Source organism: Haemaphysalis longicornis, unplaced genomic scaffold, assembly GCF_048455015.1.
Source record: "Haemaphysalis longicornis isolate Haplotype H1 unplaced genomic scaffold, Haemaphysalis longicornis Haplotype H1 scaffold_3, whole genome shotgun sequence".
In the NCBI taxonomy this organism is placed as follows: domain Eukaryota; kingdom Metazoa; phylum Arthropoda; class Arachnida; order Ixodida; family Ixodidae; genus Haemaphysalis; species Haemaphysalis longicornis.
In genome coordinates, this window is record NW_027526335.1 from 51,333,123 (window position 1) to 51,352,110 (window position 18,988).

Here is an 18,988-nt window from a genome sequence, read left to right on the forward strand (position 1 = left end):
ACTGAAATGCGCGCGAAGCAGTATTATGCGCAATCCTCACCCTTCACTGCAGTTCAAATCTCCCGATTACATGGCTCCACCTAGCCGCGTTTCGGAGCGACCCGTTTTGCCCCCTGGAAGCGCGGCAGTCGCAGATCGATGGCGAGCCGCAGTCAGGCCCGGCCTCCGCTGCTAGGAAGAGCTGGTGGCGGTGCCGGTTGCCGCCGAAGCCCAGCCCTGTTGCACTGATGCCTGCCAGCGCCACGTGCTGGGAGGAGACTTCCCAGTGGGCCATGGAAGCCCGCTCTAAGGTCACACTGCCACCGGCCGGACCTAAGCGGAAAAGTTCGCTGGCCAGCGTGCTACGCGACGCGGAGCTCCAACTCAGCCACAGGTGACTATTATCCTCTTCTACTTCCGGCGACTTCGGATCGCTGTCTGGCAGTCTGAGTTACACGCATCCCAGTGCGAACTATCTTACTGTGCAACGCATCATTCGGTTGCAAAGAAAGCACACATTTTTCTCTTCATGGCCTGGCAGCCAGAGGGTTCCACTGTCGGTAGAGGCGGTTTGTGCGTGTCAGTTGAAACGCTTCGGCGTGCGAAATTTTGGCGTAGATTTGTGCGACTCATACACGGACTTTAAATAAAAGAACTGGAGATCGTGCACAATCGTTAGGGTGTTTTACCGAGAAAGGAAGTAATCGGTAATGAAGTAATAAATAAATAAATAAATAAATAAATAAATAAATAAATAAATAAATAAATAAATAAATAAATAAATAAATAAATAAATAAATAAATAAATAGGACTAATCATACCGCTGAACAAACCTGCCTTAGAGGCGCGCGGGAGTGAGGAGAAAAGTGCAGGTTTGTTCAGCGGTATGATTAGTCCTATTTATTTATTTATTTATTTATTTATTTATTTATTTATTTATTTATTCATTCATTTATTTATTTATTTATGACTTCATTACCGATTACTTCATTTATCGGTAAAACACCCTAACGATTGTGCAGGAACTCCAGTCCTTTTATGTAAAGTCAGTGTATGAGTCGCACAAATGGGGTTCTTGGATGTCTAAAGTTATTTTGTAGAAGAGAAAGCGCTGGTGCTTTCTGACGTGGGGCGGTAAAAGACTGTGTCTTTTATTCCGCTTTCGTTCTTTTTGTAACGTTGCTCGCAGTAAATGCTTTCGAATAAACGCCAATTTTACAGTCCGGTCCTGATAGCATAAATTAATCAGAATTTTGTATGAACAACAGATTTCAAGCTACTGGGCCATTCTTAAAACCAACTCAGTCATACTTCACACAGCAATACCGTAATTTTCCGATTCTAACGCGCCCCCGATTCTAACGCGCGCTCGATTTTCCTGGCAAAAAAAAAAACGAAAAAACTTGCACTTCCTATTGTAAAGCGCACGGAACTTTGTGAGCAAGAAAAACGAATGCGAGAGAAACGGGCGATTTATTTCTCGAAGTAATCTCACTCATCTCACTCCTCGCCGCTCTCCGCTAACCACAACATCTCTTCCTTGGTGCCGTCAAGCGCGTTCGCGATGCCACACTTCATAACGAACGCTCCACCATGATCGATGAGATCATGGCCCACGCCTCGCACGCCCATCCTGCGAACGTATTCAGAGGCGCGCGCTTGAGCCGACCACTCGTTTTGAACGCGTGAGAGCCGCTGCTGCCTTTGCTGTTATCAAGTGCGCAAGTGGACCGATTTGACGATTTGTGTGAACGCCGATAGAAAAGCCTGGGCGCCTATGCTTCCTGCGTCCGAAAGATCGTTGCTAAAAGCAGAGTCCGTCAATGCTTTTCTGGTCGTGAAACTTCGCCGTCACGCTATGGGAGAGCTTCGTACGCTGCTCAGGGAGGCAATCCTGACGGCTTCGTTTTGTAGCCACAATTGAAGGCACAACTACCAACATTCCGTTTCTATCCAGAAAAGTGCCGCCAAACACGTACGCAAGTTCTGCCGCGCACAGCTGAACGCGCGCTGCAGCGGCGGCGGCCCGATGCCCTCCGTAGGATACCTCGAAAACAAACCGCTGTACAGGGTGGAGACACCCTTTGAACGATCCCGTCCTGCCCCTATTGGGTCGAAGTGCTCAACGCACTGTTCTTTTTGTTTCACACAAGACGCAGCAACGCGATACAGATACGATGGTTCAAACTTCGCCAGTAAACCGCGTTGTGGAAATAATTACGGTGCGGTTTTATTACAATGACTTGCTGCGGCGTCGAGCGAGCGAGCCAAAATGGCGGCGCAACGCATACGTGTCTCCACTCTGTACGGCGGACGTGCGTCAATGTAGGTAATCTAGTTCTCCGATCTGCGGCGGCGCTTCTCGCGGGAGCCTTTGTCCTCAAACAAAACTCGGCCAGGAGTTTCATGACCAGAAAAGCATTGACGGACTCTGCTAAAAGCTTTGGCGCCATCTTGAGATGGCGATGGCGATAGGCGGGACGAAATTTTCGTTTTTTCGGCAGTTTCGGTTTCGTATCCGATTCTAACGCGCATGCGATTTTTCGACCAATTTTTCCAGAAAAAAGGTGCGCGTTAGAATAGGGTAATTACGGTACGCAATCTGCCTTCCATGTGCAGCAATTGAACCAGTAATTTTTAAATAAACTGAATTAGACTCAGACTTTTGCCGCATAAAAGAGATTATTCTGTTATTGGACTGGGAGTGAACTGATTTCCTCAGCTCCAATTTTTGCAGGTTCTGATCAGCGTGCAAACGTGTCAACCACTAGAAAGTCGCGATGGTGTCGACAATTGTAGCACAGTCGCGTAGAAAAGAAATTGTCCAGCTACGGACATGAAATCAAGGTTTTGACGGACGCCCGCCTGGTCGGGAGTGTTCTCAGAAGACGTAAGAAGACGCCGACCACAAGAGAGAATTAAGCCCCCCCAAAACGTTTCGCGCTTTCGACGGGAGCATTGGGTACAGTAAAAGCTAAGAAAGAAGTCTAAGAGTTTAAACAGGCTAAATCACGTGACCTCTACACCTTGCGCAGGCGCGGGAAACATTGGCGTTCTGTGCGGTTAAGAGTCTTTTTCGTCATCTGTATCATTATAATAGATTCCCGATACAACCAAGAGGCGAAGTCCTTCTAGGTGGCAACAGCACCTGCCTTGCCCTAGTCCATCTCATGGTTAGAAGACTGTGCATATTCCGCGAGGGAATTAGTGGGCACTTTTCCCTTCTGTACGTCTTTACAATGCTCTTTTAACCGTATTTAGAGATTCCCAGATTCCTCTGTGTATTTACTATCGCATTTCGCGCAGGACAGTTCATACAGAACACCGGGAGATCGTTTTTTGGTAATCCTTCTTTCACCATCACAAGAGCGTTCTTTAGCTTCCGGATAGGAACATAGGCCATGTGCACGTCGTACGTGTGCAGAAGACGGGGCAAAGTCTCACTCACCAGGCACGAACGGTATGCTGCTGCTTTTTGAACGTCCTTGCGAGGCTGCAGAGGCCACGTGCTTCAGCCTACTAAAACACTTGAATTTCTAATTTAGCTTTTAGTGTGAACAAGAACCCCTTTTGGGAGGGCCGAAACGTCATTTTTTTTCTCATTTTCTCTTCTACAACTACGTAAATGTAGGCAATATGAAAGGCTTGACAACTTCCAGGCTAAAAAGATAGGGTGTGCAAGACTCTATCCTTACCTAATCGACACTTAATTTTTTGGTTAGGTGCATCCTCACCCGATCCTCAGATCTAAACAATCTGCACGTGATGCCACGACACCAAATCGGAGCTTACATCTCTTGATTACAACGAAAAAATAGAGACAATTCCTTAATGAGGCCGAGTAGGTCCGCCCTGGGCTTGCTACTTGAGATGGTTGGTAAACACGTAGTGAAGGTTAAATGATAACAGGAGTGGTAATAATAAAAAGAAAAAAAAACGCCAGACGAAGACACGCACATACATATACAGCAAAATATTAGCAAGAGAGACATTCAGAAGTTGGCGCCTAGTCAAAAGTCTGTAAGGAAACGCTCAAGAGCTTCGGAACCCCGCTCCGCACTGTCTTTGCTGTTCTAGGGGCCTAAAAATCATTCAAGGTGAGATGTCTCGCCTGTAGTGAGCTTCGCGCCATCATTCGAGCCAGGGAGAGGCGTGGATACACAAAGAACTCGTGTTCAGTGTGCACTGGTACACCGCAAACGAGACATAAAGGTGATGTCACCAGTCCGATTATGTAAAGGAAGCTTTCGGTGTAGGCTAATTTTGGACACAATTGATGTATAACGCACTCACTTGGTAGGGATAAAGCGTTTGGTGCCCGAAACGTACACTGCGGGTTGACACCGTAATGGGGGGGGGGGGGCGGCGTACTGCACGTTCGGATTCCGCTTTGCTGCAATTGCATACGCCATCTGAGAGTAGTAACTAATCCGTTGACGTCCTCCTCGGATAAAGGGAGTTGGGCGGTTGAGCTCATGGAAAGACCCTCGTGCGCGAGATCAGAAATTTCATTGCCCGTGATGCCGTAGTGTCCTGCTAACCACTTCAACGAAACAGTGTGTCCTTTTCGCAGTGCCTCTCTGGCATTATATTATGCTTATTTCGTGAATCAGTGGGCCTTGATGACTTCCCCGTTTTAGAAGCGCTTGAAGCGCAGAGCGGGAGTCCAGGAAAACAACCGAGGGTTTCGGAGGACAGCCCTTGACAATCTGCAGAGCGGCTCTCACTGCCGCCAGCTCAGCTTTTGTAGACAATGGGCCTCTTCGATTTTCCACTTCTGGCTCCCCGCGGGCTGCCCGCGGGTAGTCCGAGGATTCCCCGAAGCCATAGGGATACACGGGAAAATCGAATGTTGGACTGCTTCTCGGGGAGTCCGCGGTGAGCCCGAGACTGTAAATCGAATAGGCCCAATGTCTTGTGTCTTGTTTTGTAGCCACTGTCTTGTGGCTCACAGATGCCCCCGCAGATGGTAACCATTCACCTACGGCGGAAAAATCGGAGGTAACTGACCCATCAGCATATATGCGGGTAGACCCGCCAAAACAGCGAGTTGTATGCTGAAGTTTGTTGTAGGGCAAAGCTGGTGGAGGCAACAATTTTGCCGATTCCAGGCCCTGTTATTGAACACGCAGAAAACTGCCAAGGCGGTAACTCAGGACTAGTGTCTAAAGAGTCACATGACTAGTGTCACATGACTCAGTGTCACATGTTATCTGGAGTCCCATGGCTCAGGTCACATGACTGGTGAAGCTATTGCCAAGAGATGGGCAAACGAGCCGCTAACATGGCGGAGGCAAACACGGATATTTTCTTGTCTAAATTGTGCAGTAGCCTAGAGGCATATCACTTAACAAAGCATCCCGGTCGCTGAAGTGCACTTAGGTCATCATCATCATCATCATCATCATCATCATCATAGGCCTGGTTGTGTCCACTGCAGGACGAAAGCCCCCCCAAAAGGTCTCCAGCCACGCCAATCGAGTGTTAGCTGAGTAAATGCTTGCCACCCAAATTTGCGTAGCTCATCCCTCCATCTTCTCGGCCTACCCGTATTGTGTTTGCGGTCTGATGGCAGTTCGTTGCTAAACATATGGTCCACCTGTTGCCCGTCATACGTATTACGTGACCTGCCCATGCCCATTTTCTTCGCGACCCGACCTGCGACCCGACCGTGGGACCCGGCAAAGAGCATCCATATGCGCCCCTTCCTCCATACGTGTGCGTGAACGTGCAATATGCATTTTTCATTGTAAGTGAGGCGGAAAGGAGTTTTGTGGGCAGGTGCATACAGCGCGCAAAGAGAGCGGTAAGACTGCCCCTGCGCTTTTTCGGCCCCAAAGCGCCTTTTTTGCAGCTCGCGTATGTATGCGAGTATGTACGTTAAAGCTATTATGTATGTATGTATGTATGTATGTATGTATGTATGTATGTATGTATGTATGTATATGCATGTACGTATGCATGCATGCGTGCTTGTATGTATGTATGTATGTATGTATGTATGTATGTATGTATGTATGTATGTATGTATGTATGTATGTATGTATGTAAGTACGTATGTAGACACAAATGAGGGTTGGCAGTCAAGAATGCCTCTGAAGGCAAAGGGGAGAGTGCGGTAGGTCATTGCAACAGGTGAAGAATTTTGAAAGACACAAAGAAAGTGGAGAAAAAATGCCCGCCAGGTAGGATCCGAACCCATGACCTCCAGAATACGCGTCTGGTGCGATTACTACTACGCTACCGGCGGGACTGTTTCCCCTCCGCTTTCTTGGGTATTTATGTGATGGTATTTTGTTTCCTGCTCTTGGGAGTGGTAGCCAGCGCCACTCGGACCATCCGGGGTGAAGCGGACCTTCTTTTTCACCCCCGTGCCGTGACTCGTGTGTCTACATGTCGAAAGTGGCCAACCAGCGTTGAACCCTCTTAAGCTACCTATGGCACCAAGACTGCCAGAACCTATGCATGTATGCATTCTGATTCGCTATGCATGTAGCGAATCAGCATCAGATGCGTATTCTGGAGGTCATGGGTTTGGATCCCACACGACAGGCATTTTTTCTCCACTTTTTTCTGTGTTTCAAAATTCTTCATCTGTTTCAATGACCTACCGCATTCTCCCCTTTGCTTTCCGAGGCATTCTTGACTGCCAACACTTATTTCTGTCTTAATCCAACGAGCCCCTTATTTCTCATTCTGATTCGCTACATGCAGAGCGGGGTGAAGGGACAGACAGAAAAGAATTAATATAAAAGGTATGAGATATTGCAACGAAGTCGCAGTCCATATGCGATTACATATTTATCGTCCCTATAAAAACAAAGAATATAAGAACTTAATCCGATGTTTGCATAATTTCGCAGACTAGAGGAGCGAATCCAGAGCGGATTTCCTATGGTATATACCGTATTTTTGTGATCCTAAGCACTCCCGTGATTCTAAGCACCCTGCCCTACTTTCGTGGGGGGAAAATGTTTTAACAAGTTTCATGCGCATCTAAGCAGCCCTTTTCTAAGCAACCCTCGCAAGGTGGAGTTCCGACGCGTGGAAGCGGGCCCGAATCGACGTTGTTGCCAAGTCTTTTAGGAAAATTTCAATTAGAAACCACTTAGAAAGAACAGAAGACGACCTGCTGGGAGATGCAGGAAGTGCCGGCCCAAGTGGCACACTGGACTCGCATGGTAATGAGGGTGATTTGTTTTTCATTGCGCCCGTCTCGTCGAGATACAGCCGCGAAAAAGAAGTGGCGGGGAGGAAGGGTAATTGAGTTTTTAGAAATTAAGCACTTTCGACATCGCGATCGTGGAAAAAAGGTGGCTCTTAAAACTGAGTAAATATGGTAGTAGCACTTTGACGGCCCAATTTTTATTCCAAGCGTCCGCACACGTTCCCACAATCCTTTTTCTGGCACAGGGTGAATGTCCAAACGTAGACATTCTGCTTCAAAGTCTTATCGCTCACTCGTACATTGGTCAAACAAAAAGCCCATTGTCAAGGGTCTCTGGCATAGTTCACATAAGGCAGCCCTGGCTGTCTTCGCGTCCGATTGGGGGCAGATACTTGCGGGTCAGTGCGTGTACAAGCAGCAGCCTGTGTGGCGAGGTTCATTTCTGCGAAGGCGAGTAGTCACAGCGAAGCAGAACTTCTGCTCCGGATTGAGCCTGTATAGCCGTTCGTAATAGTAGGGTGGTAGGTACATTATACAGCGATGCTGTATATGGCTAGTCTAGGATTTCTCTTCCGGAGCCGATGATTTACTCGACACCGTTTCTACACTCTTAATCTGGTTCCACGTAAGATCCACTTAGTAACTGGACCTTTTTTGCAAAAAAGTTCCAGTTATATATTTGGAACCGTGTTCCACATACCCTGAAAATTACGCGGAACAGTGCACCACATATTTCTGCAACTAAATTATGTGGATCGGTGTTCCAAATAAAAGTATGCGGATCACTGTTCCAAATAAAAGGGTAGTTTAAGTTACTGGAACAGTGATCCATGTAAAATGATTATAGAATGTGTCCGGTGCACCGTTCCAGGTACCTTCAGACCAGCTGTTTATATAAAACGGCGTTCCTATAGACATTGGGAAGCTGTCTATGGGACTCCACTTTTCCAATATTTCTGCTTTCCTGTCGGTATACTCCGAGGTCATAATGCATGCTGGCGGATGCATTCGTATGAGCAGGAAACCGCAAGCACCATTTTAACACAGCCTTGATATATGACCCGCAGTGATACCAACAATTGGAAAGCAGAAACCACCGCAGCACTGTGGTCTCTGACAGTTCCCAACGGTTGCCTATCTGAGGACAGTTTTATATAAAAGTTGGTCTGAGGCACCTAGAGCGGCACACAGTCTTTGGCTTCACCCGCAGAATCCTGTGCTGAGTTTTAGCTGCATGTAAAAGAAACAATACACTTGCATTAAAATACACACGAAACCAACTATTACGACTCATACACTGCTTTTCAATATACTATACAACTTTATTGGGTGTTAGTATGCATACATTTCAGATATGAATAGCTGTCTGTCTTAAATTGCACAGAAAATGACCAAACAATGAATAAATGCCATAACGATTGCACTAGGCTCCAAGTGGCATTTTCACATATTCACCTTTACTCAAAAACATGGTTAATGTTGGCGGTGTTAAGGGCAACTGCTTCACAAATAAATAGACGTGCGCGTCTACCGCGGCACTGACACAGACATTATACAACAGTGAGCATCAAATATGCTGTCTTATCAGATAAAGCAAGGTAATTCAAAGGCGGAATTACCCATTGCGCTTGCCATACTATGTTTACGCATAACTGTTTGGGAAAATGCAGTTTGCTATTAAATTGCAGGGAAAGGCCTAAAAACAAGCCATACACGGTTGTATTATCACAAACCTACAACAGTGCAGTGCAAGAGTTTAGGAAAAGAACGCTCGAGCCAAGATTAACGATAAAAAAATTTTGACACGAGAGGTCACATGCCACAATTAAAACATGATTATTAAATATAGTAGTTTCCTGACACCAGACGTAAGTGTAACATCAAGCTATTTGTAGACAAAATACTTTATGAGCATCCTGAAAAGGCCTTTGACTTAAGGCACGATACTTGCCCAAACAATTTGTAGTTTTTTAAAATAATTCATCCTAAGAAATCTCACAAAAGCCAACGTGAATGTTATATAATTTTTCAAACCAGGTAGCTGGGAGCATGTTACACATATTAAAATTTAACAAGCAGACTAATTATATACGTCATCAATTCAAGCGGGAACAACTCAGACATCCTTAAGAAGCAAACAAGCCAGCGTTCAATCATACAGGTGACCAGTTTTACAAAGCACACTCTTAATCTGGATCCACATAAGATCCACTTAGTAACTGGAACTTTTTTGCAAAAAAGTTCCACTTATATAATTGGAACCGTGTTCCACATACCCTGAAAATGTAAGTGGAACAGTGCACCACATATTTTTGCAGCTAAATTATCTGGATCGGCGTTCCAAATAAAAGTATGCGGATTACTGTTCCAAATAAAAGGGTAGTTTAAGTTACTGGAACAGTGATCCATGTAAAATGATTATAGAATGTATCCGGTGCACCGTTCCAGGTACCTTCAGACCAGCTGTTTATATCAAACGGCCTTCCTATAGACATTGGGAAGCTGTCTATGGGACTCCACTTTTCCAATATTTCTGCTTTCCTGTCGGTATACACCGAGGTCATAATGCATGCTGGCGGATGCATTGGTATGAGCAGGAAACCGCAAGCACCATTCTAACACAGCCTTGACATATGGCCCACAGTGATACCAACAATTCGAAAACAGAAACCGCCGCAGCATTGTGGTCCCTGACAGTTCCCAGCAGTTGCCTATCGGAGCACAGTTCTATATAAAAGTTGGTCTGAGATACCTGGAGCGGCACACAGAGACTGGCTTCATCCGCCGCATCCTGTTCTGGGTTTTGGCTGCATGTAAAAGAAACAAAACTCGCATTAAAATACATACCAAACCAACTATTAGCACTCATACAATGCTTTTCAAAACACTAAGCAAATTTTATTCGCTCGTATTATTGCGTACATTGGAGATACGGAGACATATCTGTTTCCACTTGGGCAGAAAATGACCAGCGTACAGGATCAAATACCAAAACGATATCAAGTGGCCAAAACGATCTAAGTGGCATTTTCCAAACATCTGCGCCTCAGGCTCGCAAATAAAGATTTACCAATCAATCAATCAATCAATCGCTAATATTTACCATTCTTTTTTGCTAAAAAACATGGGTCATAAAGATGGCTTTAACCGCAACCGCGTCACAAACAGACTTGTACATCTACCCTCGCACTAACTCAAAAAGCATTACACAACAGTGAGCATAAAATATGCTGTTTTATCACATGAAATCAGGTACCGCAAATGCGGAAGTACCCACAGCGCTTGCCATACCATGTTTACGCATCCCGGTTCCAAAATATGCAGTTTGCTATTAAATTGTAAGGAAAAGCCAAAAATACAAGCCATACACGGTTGGATTATCACAAGACCTGCAAGAGTGTAGGAAAAGAACACCGGAGCCAATACTAACAATATAACATTTGCACAGAAAAACTTACCGGAAGCATGTGGCACTATTGCAAAACTAAAACATACACCATATATCAATATCAAGCTAACTGTAATATCAAGCTAACTGTAGCCAAAACCGACTATATACGCGCCCTGAAAAAGCCTTTCACTGAAGCCGCGTTGCTTCCCCGACAATTTGTAGCTATTTAAAATAACTTATAAAAAAAAGCTCATAGCACCCAGTGTGAAACAAAATTTTAGAAACCAGATAGCTCGGAGCATGTTACGCATTTTAAAATTTAACAAGCAGCCTAACTCTAAAAACGTTATTAATTCCCTCAAGAACAATTCAGACATCCCAAATAACCAAGCCAGGTAGCGTTGAAACATACCGGTGACCAATTTTACCAAGCGAACTTGGAAGCATTTTTCCAGCCGGAACATTTATCTGAGGTAAAATTCACAGTTGCGTGCTACATAAACCGTACTATCATGACGTCAGTATGCTTGTGACCAAAGCACTGCCTCTAACAAGTAAGAAATGCTACTTAGTCCAAAGTAAACAACTTTTTCAAGCCAAATATGTATATTTCGCATTCTTCTAGGGCTTAGGTGTCAGCTAAGGTACAGTACAAAAATTGATTAATAAAGCCCCAAACCATCTGTGTAAATAATTACTACGTTTGCATCCATCAACAACAGTACTGTAATGGAAAAAATTTTTGAGCTGCACTTGAATAATAAAACGTTACAGTTCAGTGCCATTAACTACATTAACAGAGTAACAGAGTAGCTGCAAAGGCAGCCTGCGCTTTGTGCCAATAATGAAAAATTGCAAAGGAAAGCACGACTTCACTTTTGCAATTGACATGCCGCTTGCATCTACCAATCATTTGAACCACGACATATCTTTCTGAATAGGCTTCAACGTCTAATTTAAAACCCCAAGTAGAGTGACCACATCGTCTTTCAACAGAGCTTTGAACTTAAATGACATCAGGCCACTGTTAAATGGCCAAGAACTCTCTGCAAAAGTCCAGAGAACTCTCTAAAGTCGCCTAAGTTTCAGGAGATTAAGATGAAATATACGGCGAGGATGACCACATCTTGATGTGACAACGGAGGCGGAAAATCCATGACGTGTTTCTTGCAGACAATATTTACGCTGCCATTGTCTTCTCTCAAAATAACTGGACCTCGAGAATAACTGGACCACGTCATGTACCTTTAAGGAAGGAACAAGAAAATTTTGTTAGACGATGGCTTTAAATGAGTAAGTTGCTTAGGATACCCCTTTTAGCAGTAATTGATTGAAATATCAGCGATTTCTTGGTTTCTTTTCTGGAAATGCTGCTAACAATGTACAGAAATATTAGCACAGACTGTCAATAGCCGTTCTCTAATTCTGGAAAGCAACCGCACTGGGCGTGGTCGTGGCGCCGTATTATCACAGCAGCAACTCTCACTGTGAAAGCAAAATGTTTGCAAAACTTGAATGCAAAATAAGTTTTTTTGTCCACATGTTGCAGCATCCGAAACAGGCTGAATGTGAAGGTATTTCCCAATATTGGAGTTCACGATTTATTTGTAACAGTAAGATTTTGCTACAAAGAAAACTACCACAAATTCAGTCCCGCAAAAATAAAATGCCAACTTCAATCAGCACTAGCATAAATTGAGTCCCACAAAAATAAAATGCCAACTTACCCAACTTAAATTAAGATGCAGGCGTTCCTGGCAGGGCCTCCTCGGAGTGCATTTCCAGGAAAGTTTTGCCAACGTGTTCCCAAAAGCTCTTACTGCCGTTTTCACCTATAGGTCAAGTTGTCACTGAAATGGTGTTCCGAAGCCATTACGTATATTGCAACTACCTAAAAAGGGACCATCAAAGTTCCAGAACTGGGAGTGCGTACTTACTTGTAGAATGCAATGATTTCATCCCGTACAACGGCTTTCACGTGTTTCCTTTTTGTGAACACACACCTTCGAGAACGGTGAACACACGCCTTCAAGAACCAGGAAAATGGCAGTATGCATTCCTTGTTCCATTGTTTTAAGTCCCGGTCCACCCTATTTCCTAGAAAATAAAAACAGTATAAAAATATCGAAGCATAAATTTACGCTTCCCTCTATGGGAGTACTACAAGATCTCGTACAATGCCTGATTAGTTGTGCTAAAATTTCTTTTGCAGCACAAGCCCTGGTAACGTTTTCAGGCGAAACAATTTTAAATATAAAAATATTTGAACATTTTTAGGCTCACCTGTCATTGCTCCATGCGGAGTGGTGAACGTCTGTATGATACGCAACACTCAAGAGGCACTCTTTCGTGGCTTTGACTTCCACAATGTATTCATAATCTGCCACACTTGTCACGACGACGCCTCGGCGTGCAGAAGATGTCTTCAGCCACAGTGAATGCCGCAGCCATGATTTCAGAGGTATATGTAAGGAATGGAAATTATTCGTTTTAATTTCTGTTCTTCAGACAAAGGAAAACAATTGTCGCAAACTACCAGTGTAGAGACAAATGTCTGCACATTCAGCCATAGTCTGCATCTGGACAGGTTACACAGATCGAATACAGAATGTAGCAATCTGCTTTCGCAGTATATTTTCGAAGTTCAAGGAATCACAGAAATGGGTTAATGTTGGGTGCACATAGTGATGCAAGAACTTATCACCTGAGCGTTGTCGGAAATTATTTCAACTCTCGGGTTACCACTGACATTGACGGCATAAAAATGCAAGAGTGGCTTATTTCCAACGTGGTTCGTGAAGTAGCAACCACTAATTATGGATATTGGATATTTATCCTGAAGTCTCAAGTTACCACTGACATTAACAGCATAGAAACGGCAGAACACTTTCTATATACCCGCTGCGTGTTTCCACATTTCTTCCTCTCTACAAAACAAACGTTTGTTACTGCGGTACTGCTAAGACAACAACTGTCCCTTCCATTTCTCTACACTTCAGGCAATGTAAAATAGATCATCTCAATTGGTCAAAGGAATTGGAAGAAACATGGAACATAAACATGAAACATGGAACAGATAAACGTAAGATGACGCCTTGAAAGCACATCAACACAACTCGAAATGGCGTCTACCTTGCGCGCAACGGGCAAGGTCGAAGACTCCCGGTCTGGTAAGCACTGTAAATGCATTCTACTCAGCAGACTAACACAACGCCGCAATTACCACGCAAGTTTTCATAAAATCAATAAATCGAAAGACGGACGCTCCGACAAACTTGCTTGGAAGTTGTACACGTGTGCACGCGCGATTATCGCGAGCGACTAACCCGAGAAGATTCGCTACCGCAGAGATACACAGCAACCGTCAATATACAACTAAGCAAAGCCACACAGTAAGGGAACATCCAATCATGAAACGCGCAAACCAGCAACTTCCTTATAGCAATAGCTAACGTACGCAGCCAGAAATGTCTAGCCGACTCTGACCCACGAACACGGAAGTTTTGGTAAATTACGGCTGCAAACGTTTCTCCAACACAAGATATTACACGCCGCGACCACAAGCATGGACGACACACGAACAACGGGCAGAGAAGCGGTATGTTTATTGGACGCAGTTAACAAGGATGTCACTGAACAACAACCGTTACCAGCACATAAATAAGCAGCACTGACCTTTTTTGCGCCTCCTGGCAAAACTCCACTTCGTCGAACAGGAAATACAGCCCGGGGATATGAAAAAATTCGCAGTTGCACGCCGCAATCAACCCAATCAAAATGCTAAGTTCTAACGGCGTCACAGCGCTAAGCTAACGGTTCTCGCCAGCGTGACTGAGAATTTCTTTAGTAAATATCAGGCGCATCGCGCGAGCAATTGAGAAACCCGCTTGGGAATGCCACTGGTGGCGCTGCATGCGGGAGACCGTAAAATTAGCGGAGGGAATCCTGGAAGATGGGAGCGCTGCTGTCGTTTAAAGTGTTGACGCAGTCCCGACTTTCATCCGTCGTCGTCGTACCCGTTGCAGCCCCACTGTACCGTGAATCAACGCAAAAACAGCTCTGCCGTGCTGCTGCTGACGCATGCGCATGGAATGCGCTACTGGAGTGGCGGTCTTTTCCTCATGGCTTCGGCAAACTTTCGTTCTCGCGGAGGCTTTGGCGATGCGCCCGCATAAGAGCTCATACAAACTCGGCACACATGATGGCTTATATTTGATTCGGAAAACGGGCATATGCGTCTAAGCGGACGTTTACGCCCGGTGAGGCCGAACTCAGATAAGCTTTTCTGATGGAGGCGAAAAGCAAAAACGCCCGTGTGTACGAGATTTCGGCTCACGTTAAAGATCCCCAGGTGGTCAAAATTAATCCGGAGCCCTCCACTACGGCGCGCCTCATCGCCTGCGTTGCGTCGGCGCGTTAAACCCTACAATCAATCAATCAATCGAACTCAGATAATAGCCGCGTTAGCGCGTTAGTACTGGCTAAAGTTGTTTCTCGCGGAGGGCCGTGAGTGCGTGCGATATCCGAGCTTAAAGGAGCCATGAAGAGAAAATGCAAGTTGGTTTTATTCGAAAGATTTCGTGTTTTATAGTGCCCCCAGCGCTTGTCCGGATACAAACGGTGCTTTATTCACTGAGAAATTAAACAATTTAGGTTAAAATTTTGATTTTCCCGCTCAATCGTGCGTTTTCGTGGTCCCAAGTGACATCACGGGAACCGACCTCCATGCCACCTGCCCTTCAGGAGAGGAATTAACCAACCTTCTGGGCGGGTGAGGAGCATCGCTAGGCGGATGTGACGTCACGTTTGCTCGCAGCGTTCCCGCGCGGTATGTTTACATTTTTCCGAGTGCTGCCTACACGGCGTACGTGCCGTAGCGATTCAAGTAGTCGCGTTCGACTTATGCGGTCAACGCAAGAATTCATAAACTGGCGATGGTTGTCGCCCTGTCAGTCGTCGTTCAACAGCTCCAGCGTCTTCTGGCACTACAGCTTTGCAGTTATCTGTGGGCGTTCAACTGTCCACCATCGGCCGACCAGGTGAGTGTTTTTTGGCGGGTTTGCAATCAGTTCGCATATCTCCTACTGCAAAGCTTGCTTTCTGCTCGCGGCAGTTATATTAGCGACGTTTACGAAATTCTTAACGGCGCGTTCTCCCCGTCTTGCATTATTGTCGCTGTTTATGCTGCTCGTTCGCGTCTGTCGGCGATCGCGAGCTGTTGACGGTTTGTTGCACGGCGCGGAAACTCGCTCGCATTGCAAACCCGTCTCGCCCATGACGTTTCATTGTCTCTTTAATGTGGCGTCATTAACATCACTTGTTTTCCTCGACGCTTTTTCTAGACAACGTGCCTTGTGCTAACCGATCTTAATATTGTAACGAAAATGAACTTGCAGTACGATCTGTTGGTGAAGTTAGGAGCGTGACAGGTCCCTGTTGGCAAGGTTTTCGTGTGTGCGTGTGGTTCGTGAGGGCGTTGTAACACGCTACTTTAGCCTGTTGCACTCGTTGCTGCATCCAGCACTTTTGCTGTCAGGAGTGCCTGCCAAGGAATGCTTACGTCGTTATGTGTTTTCATCTCATCAATCGGCGTTCAATAACCGATGGAAATTCAACGGGAACGACCCGGATAACGCAGGGCGGGCAAGAGCACTGCTTGTGTGGTCTTCGCTTTCGTTTGCCTTTTTTTTAGTCATCCTAGATTGTTTATTTACTGCTGCCTCAACGGTGCTTCATTCCTCATGTTCCATTTATTTCTGTTGCAGCATCTCCTGACTGCAGTCACGGTGCCCCTAGCCTGCCTGCAGCTCTCATCCTGCCATTCTAGTGGGAACTGCCATTCTAGTGCAGGCCACTTGTCACAACCAAACGGGTTCCCGACTTTTCCTGGCTTCTATTTGATGGTATACTTTAGATCCACCAGTGCGTTCTCACTCCGTGTACATTTCAAGCGAGGGTTTACAGTAACACGGTAATTGATAGCCATGAAGACGGCAGCGTGTGTACTAAAAATCAAGTTTAGTTATTTATGCCAATGTCAAAAAACCAACCTGGTCTATGCATCCATTCCAGCCTGACATTTTCAAATACAAGTCTTTCAGTAACTAGTGAAACAATGAAGAGGTAGGGATAGCTCATGCAATGCTTAATTACTACCTTCATTTTTTTACTGTTGAAAATTTATGGATGATGCTATATGTACCACCTAGTGAAGTCCCACCAGAAATTGTTATATGCACTACCGATATAGCACAATCTATGAGGTGGGCTGGCGTGACCTTCGTGCAAACAGCACCGTACGTGGTTTCCGTCACGACAAAGTTTGCACTGTAGTCTTGGGCGTGTAATGGGTTATGGCTGACTGCAGGGCCGTTTACAGTGCTTTCCAGCTTCCAGTGGAGGCAGGAACATAAATTACGTCGTCGGCCAGGGCACAGTACATGGTGTTAGTCAACACCATAGATATACCGTGCCTCGGATGGCCGCGTCATATATATATATATTTTTTAATTTTACTTTTGAGTTTTGTGTAAGCAAGGATGTATCTAGTGCCCCTATGCTGTCTATTCTTGGTTTTTGTAAACACTAAGTAATATCGCACGGTAGCTTTATTCATCGTACTGAGATTTCTCAGGTGCCAGATTGCTCAGATCTCACATGGTTTCCTATGGCTGCAGGGATGTACAATGTCTTGGGTTCGATTCTTGGCTGCCGGGGCTGCATTGAATTTATAAAGCCAAAAAAAAACCTTCTGTACACAATGTCTTGGTTTACGCTAAAGATCCTTGAGTGAGAGGTCTACCACACTGCCCTGTGCCTCATAGTGCGAAGTGACCTCAGTTTACTCGATTATGATGCAATTACTTAATGCCTTCTCATGTAAACTCGAGTGCAAACGGGAGAAGGTGCACCTACCTCGCCTTGAGCTGTTAGACTAAGTTGCCTTTTTCGCACGACATCTAAGCTGTGTGAGAAAGCCATACAGGGCTAAGAATGTTGTAAGAAATGCCTCTTACGTGAGGCAGCTCATACATAATGTTTAAAAAAAGCGTGTCACATTATTTTGCCGTAAGCTCTTTAAACGTTTTACACCCCTCCTACCGCCCTGCTTTTATTGTTAATAAAGGCACTTTGCATATGTAGACACAGGAAAATGAAGCAGAAAGACATAGATATTTTTTTCAGCTGCACAGTGTCGCAGGCTATGCACCTGACGCAATGATGTTTGTTCATCACGGTTTGCACTGTGCTTTGAAACAGTTTGTTACCAAGGTCCAAAGATTCACTTGGCTATTTCATGTCAGGAATGATACAAAGGGATAATCTGTGGAAGCAATGCCCATCTTATTCTTGTCCTTTTGTAATTTATGAGAGCTGCTGCAGCCAAGCATTCTATGGTATATTTATGAACTAGAAAATACATGGAAAAGGCGGTCTCTAAGCTGGAGGGAAACTATCGAGTAGCATATGCATTTAGTTTAAATAGTGGCGTGTTGCCCAACTGCTGGGCAACCGCATTAAGTTTATGCCGTGCTTGTGATTTGCTCAAGTATGTGAACTAGTCTTAGGCATTTACGTGTTGATAAAATAATTCCGTGCTATCTTCATTCATTCACTGCAACTTGTTTGTGCTCATGGGGAGCATTCCTATTCCTATGTATTCTTTTCTCCCTATCCTCCCCCTCCCCCCTACACCAGCAGGCGTTCCGGTGTCCGCCCCCTAGGCGAGACAAATTACGCCTGTTGGTGGCTTTTCCTTTTCCTAAGTACAATAAATACATACATACATACATAAAAATCAGAATACGCTTTACTCAGTTGGACTCAAGATATACCTGATCAGGACACGTCCACTCCTGAATGCTTAGATACCTCATCACATAAAAATTGGCCAACTTAACAAGCTGCAGGAAAAGAAGCAGCCCCATTCCTTCACATAAAATAAAAAGAAGACAAGAAGAAACTATTTTACATTTGCAGAAGGTCCAGGCGAGGCTTGTTTCTTACGCTTTCAAGAATACATTAATACTGTTGTTGTTTTACAATATAAAGTGAATTTTCCTTACGCACTTCCTCGACTTCAGTTGTTTTCCTTTCTGGGTGACCTATGAGACCAAAGGTGCAATGTAATTAACAGTATGGTCATGTTGGTTGTAAACATGATAGAAAAGGAGCACAAAAATATGCATGGCAAAACTCAGGACTTTTGTTGTGTTGTTTTTCATTTATAGTTAATTTTGTTTTGTCCTATGGCACAATGCAATTCTCGAAACCAGCTTTCCTCAGAAACCTATTGAGCACAATTTTTCATACTAGGCAACTGTAAGGGTTGCAGGTGCCAGCGACGCTGCAAAGTCGAAAGCGCGGGAAGCGGCGATTCCCTGAAGGGCTTTATAGCAGCCAGCTTGCTAAGAGCGAACGGGCTTTGGATCATGCCGACTGCGCGGAG

The 18,988-nt window shown here is 45.0% G+C and overlaps 1 protein-coding gene and 1 long non-coding RNA gene across 2 annotated transcripts in view; one reads left to right on the forward strand and one right to left on the reverse strand.

The window, feature by feature from the left end:
• The first annotated feature begins 227 nt into the window (after window positions 1-227).
• Window positions 228-18,988, forward strand: part of LOC144174452 (anoctamin-7-like) — a 272,760-nt gene continuing 253,999 nt past the window's right edge. The window contains exon 1 of the mRNA XM_077703171.1: window positions 228-373. Within this exon, the coding sequence (XP_077559297.1) occupies window positions 228-373 (146 nt within the window). The remainder of the gene's footprint in view (window positions 374-18,988) is intronic.
• LOC144173252 (uncharacterized) lies at window positions 12,383-14,308 on the reverse strand. The gene is made up of 3 exons (XR_013323203.1): window positions 14,215-14,308; window positions 12,823-12,962; window positions 12,383-12,636 (listed from the first exon to the last, which is right to left on the reverse strand). It is a non-coding gene; the product is annotated as an uncharacterized LOC144173252 (long non-coding RNA).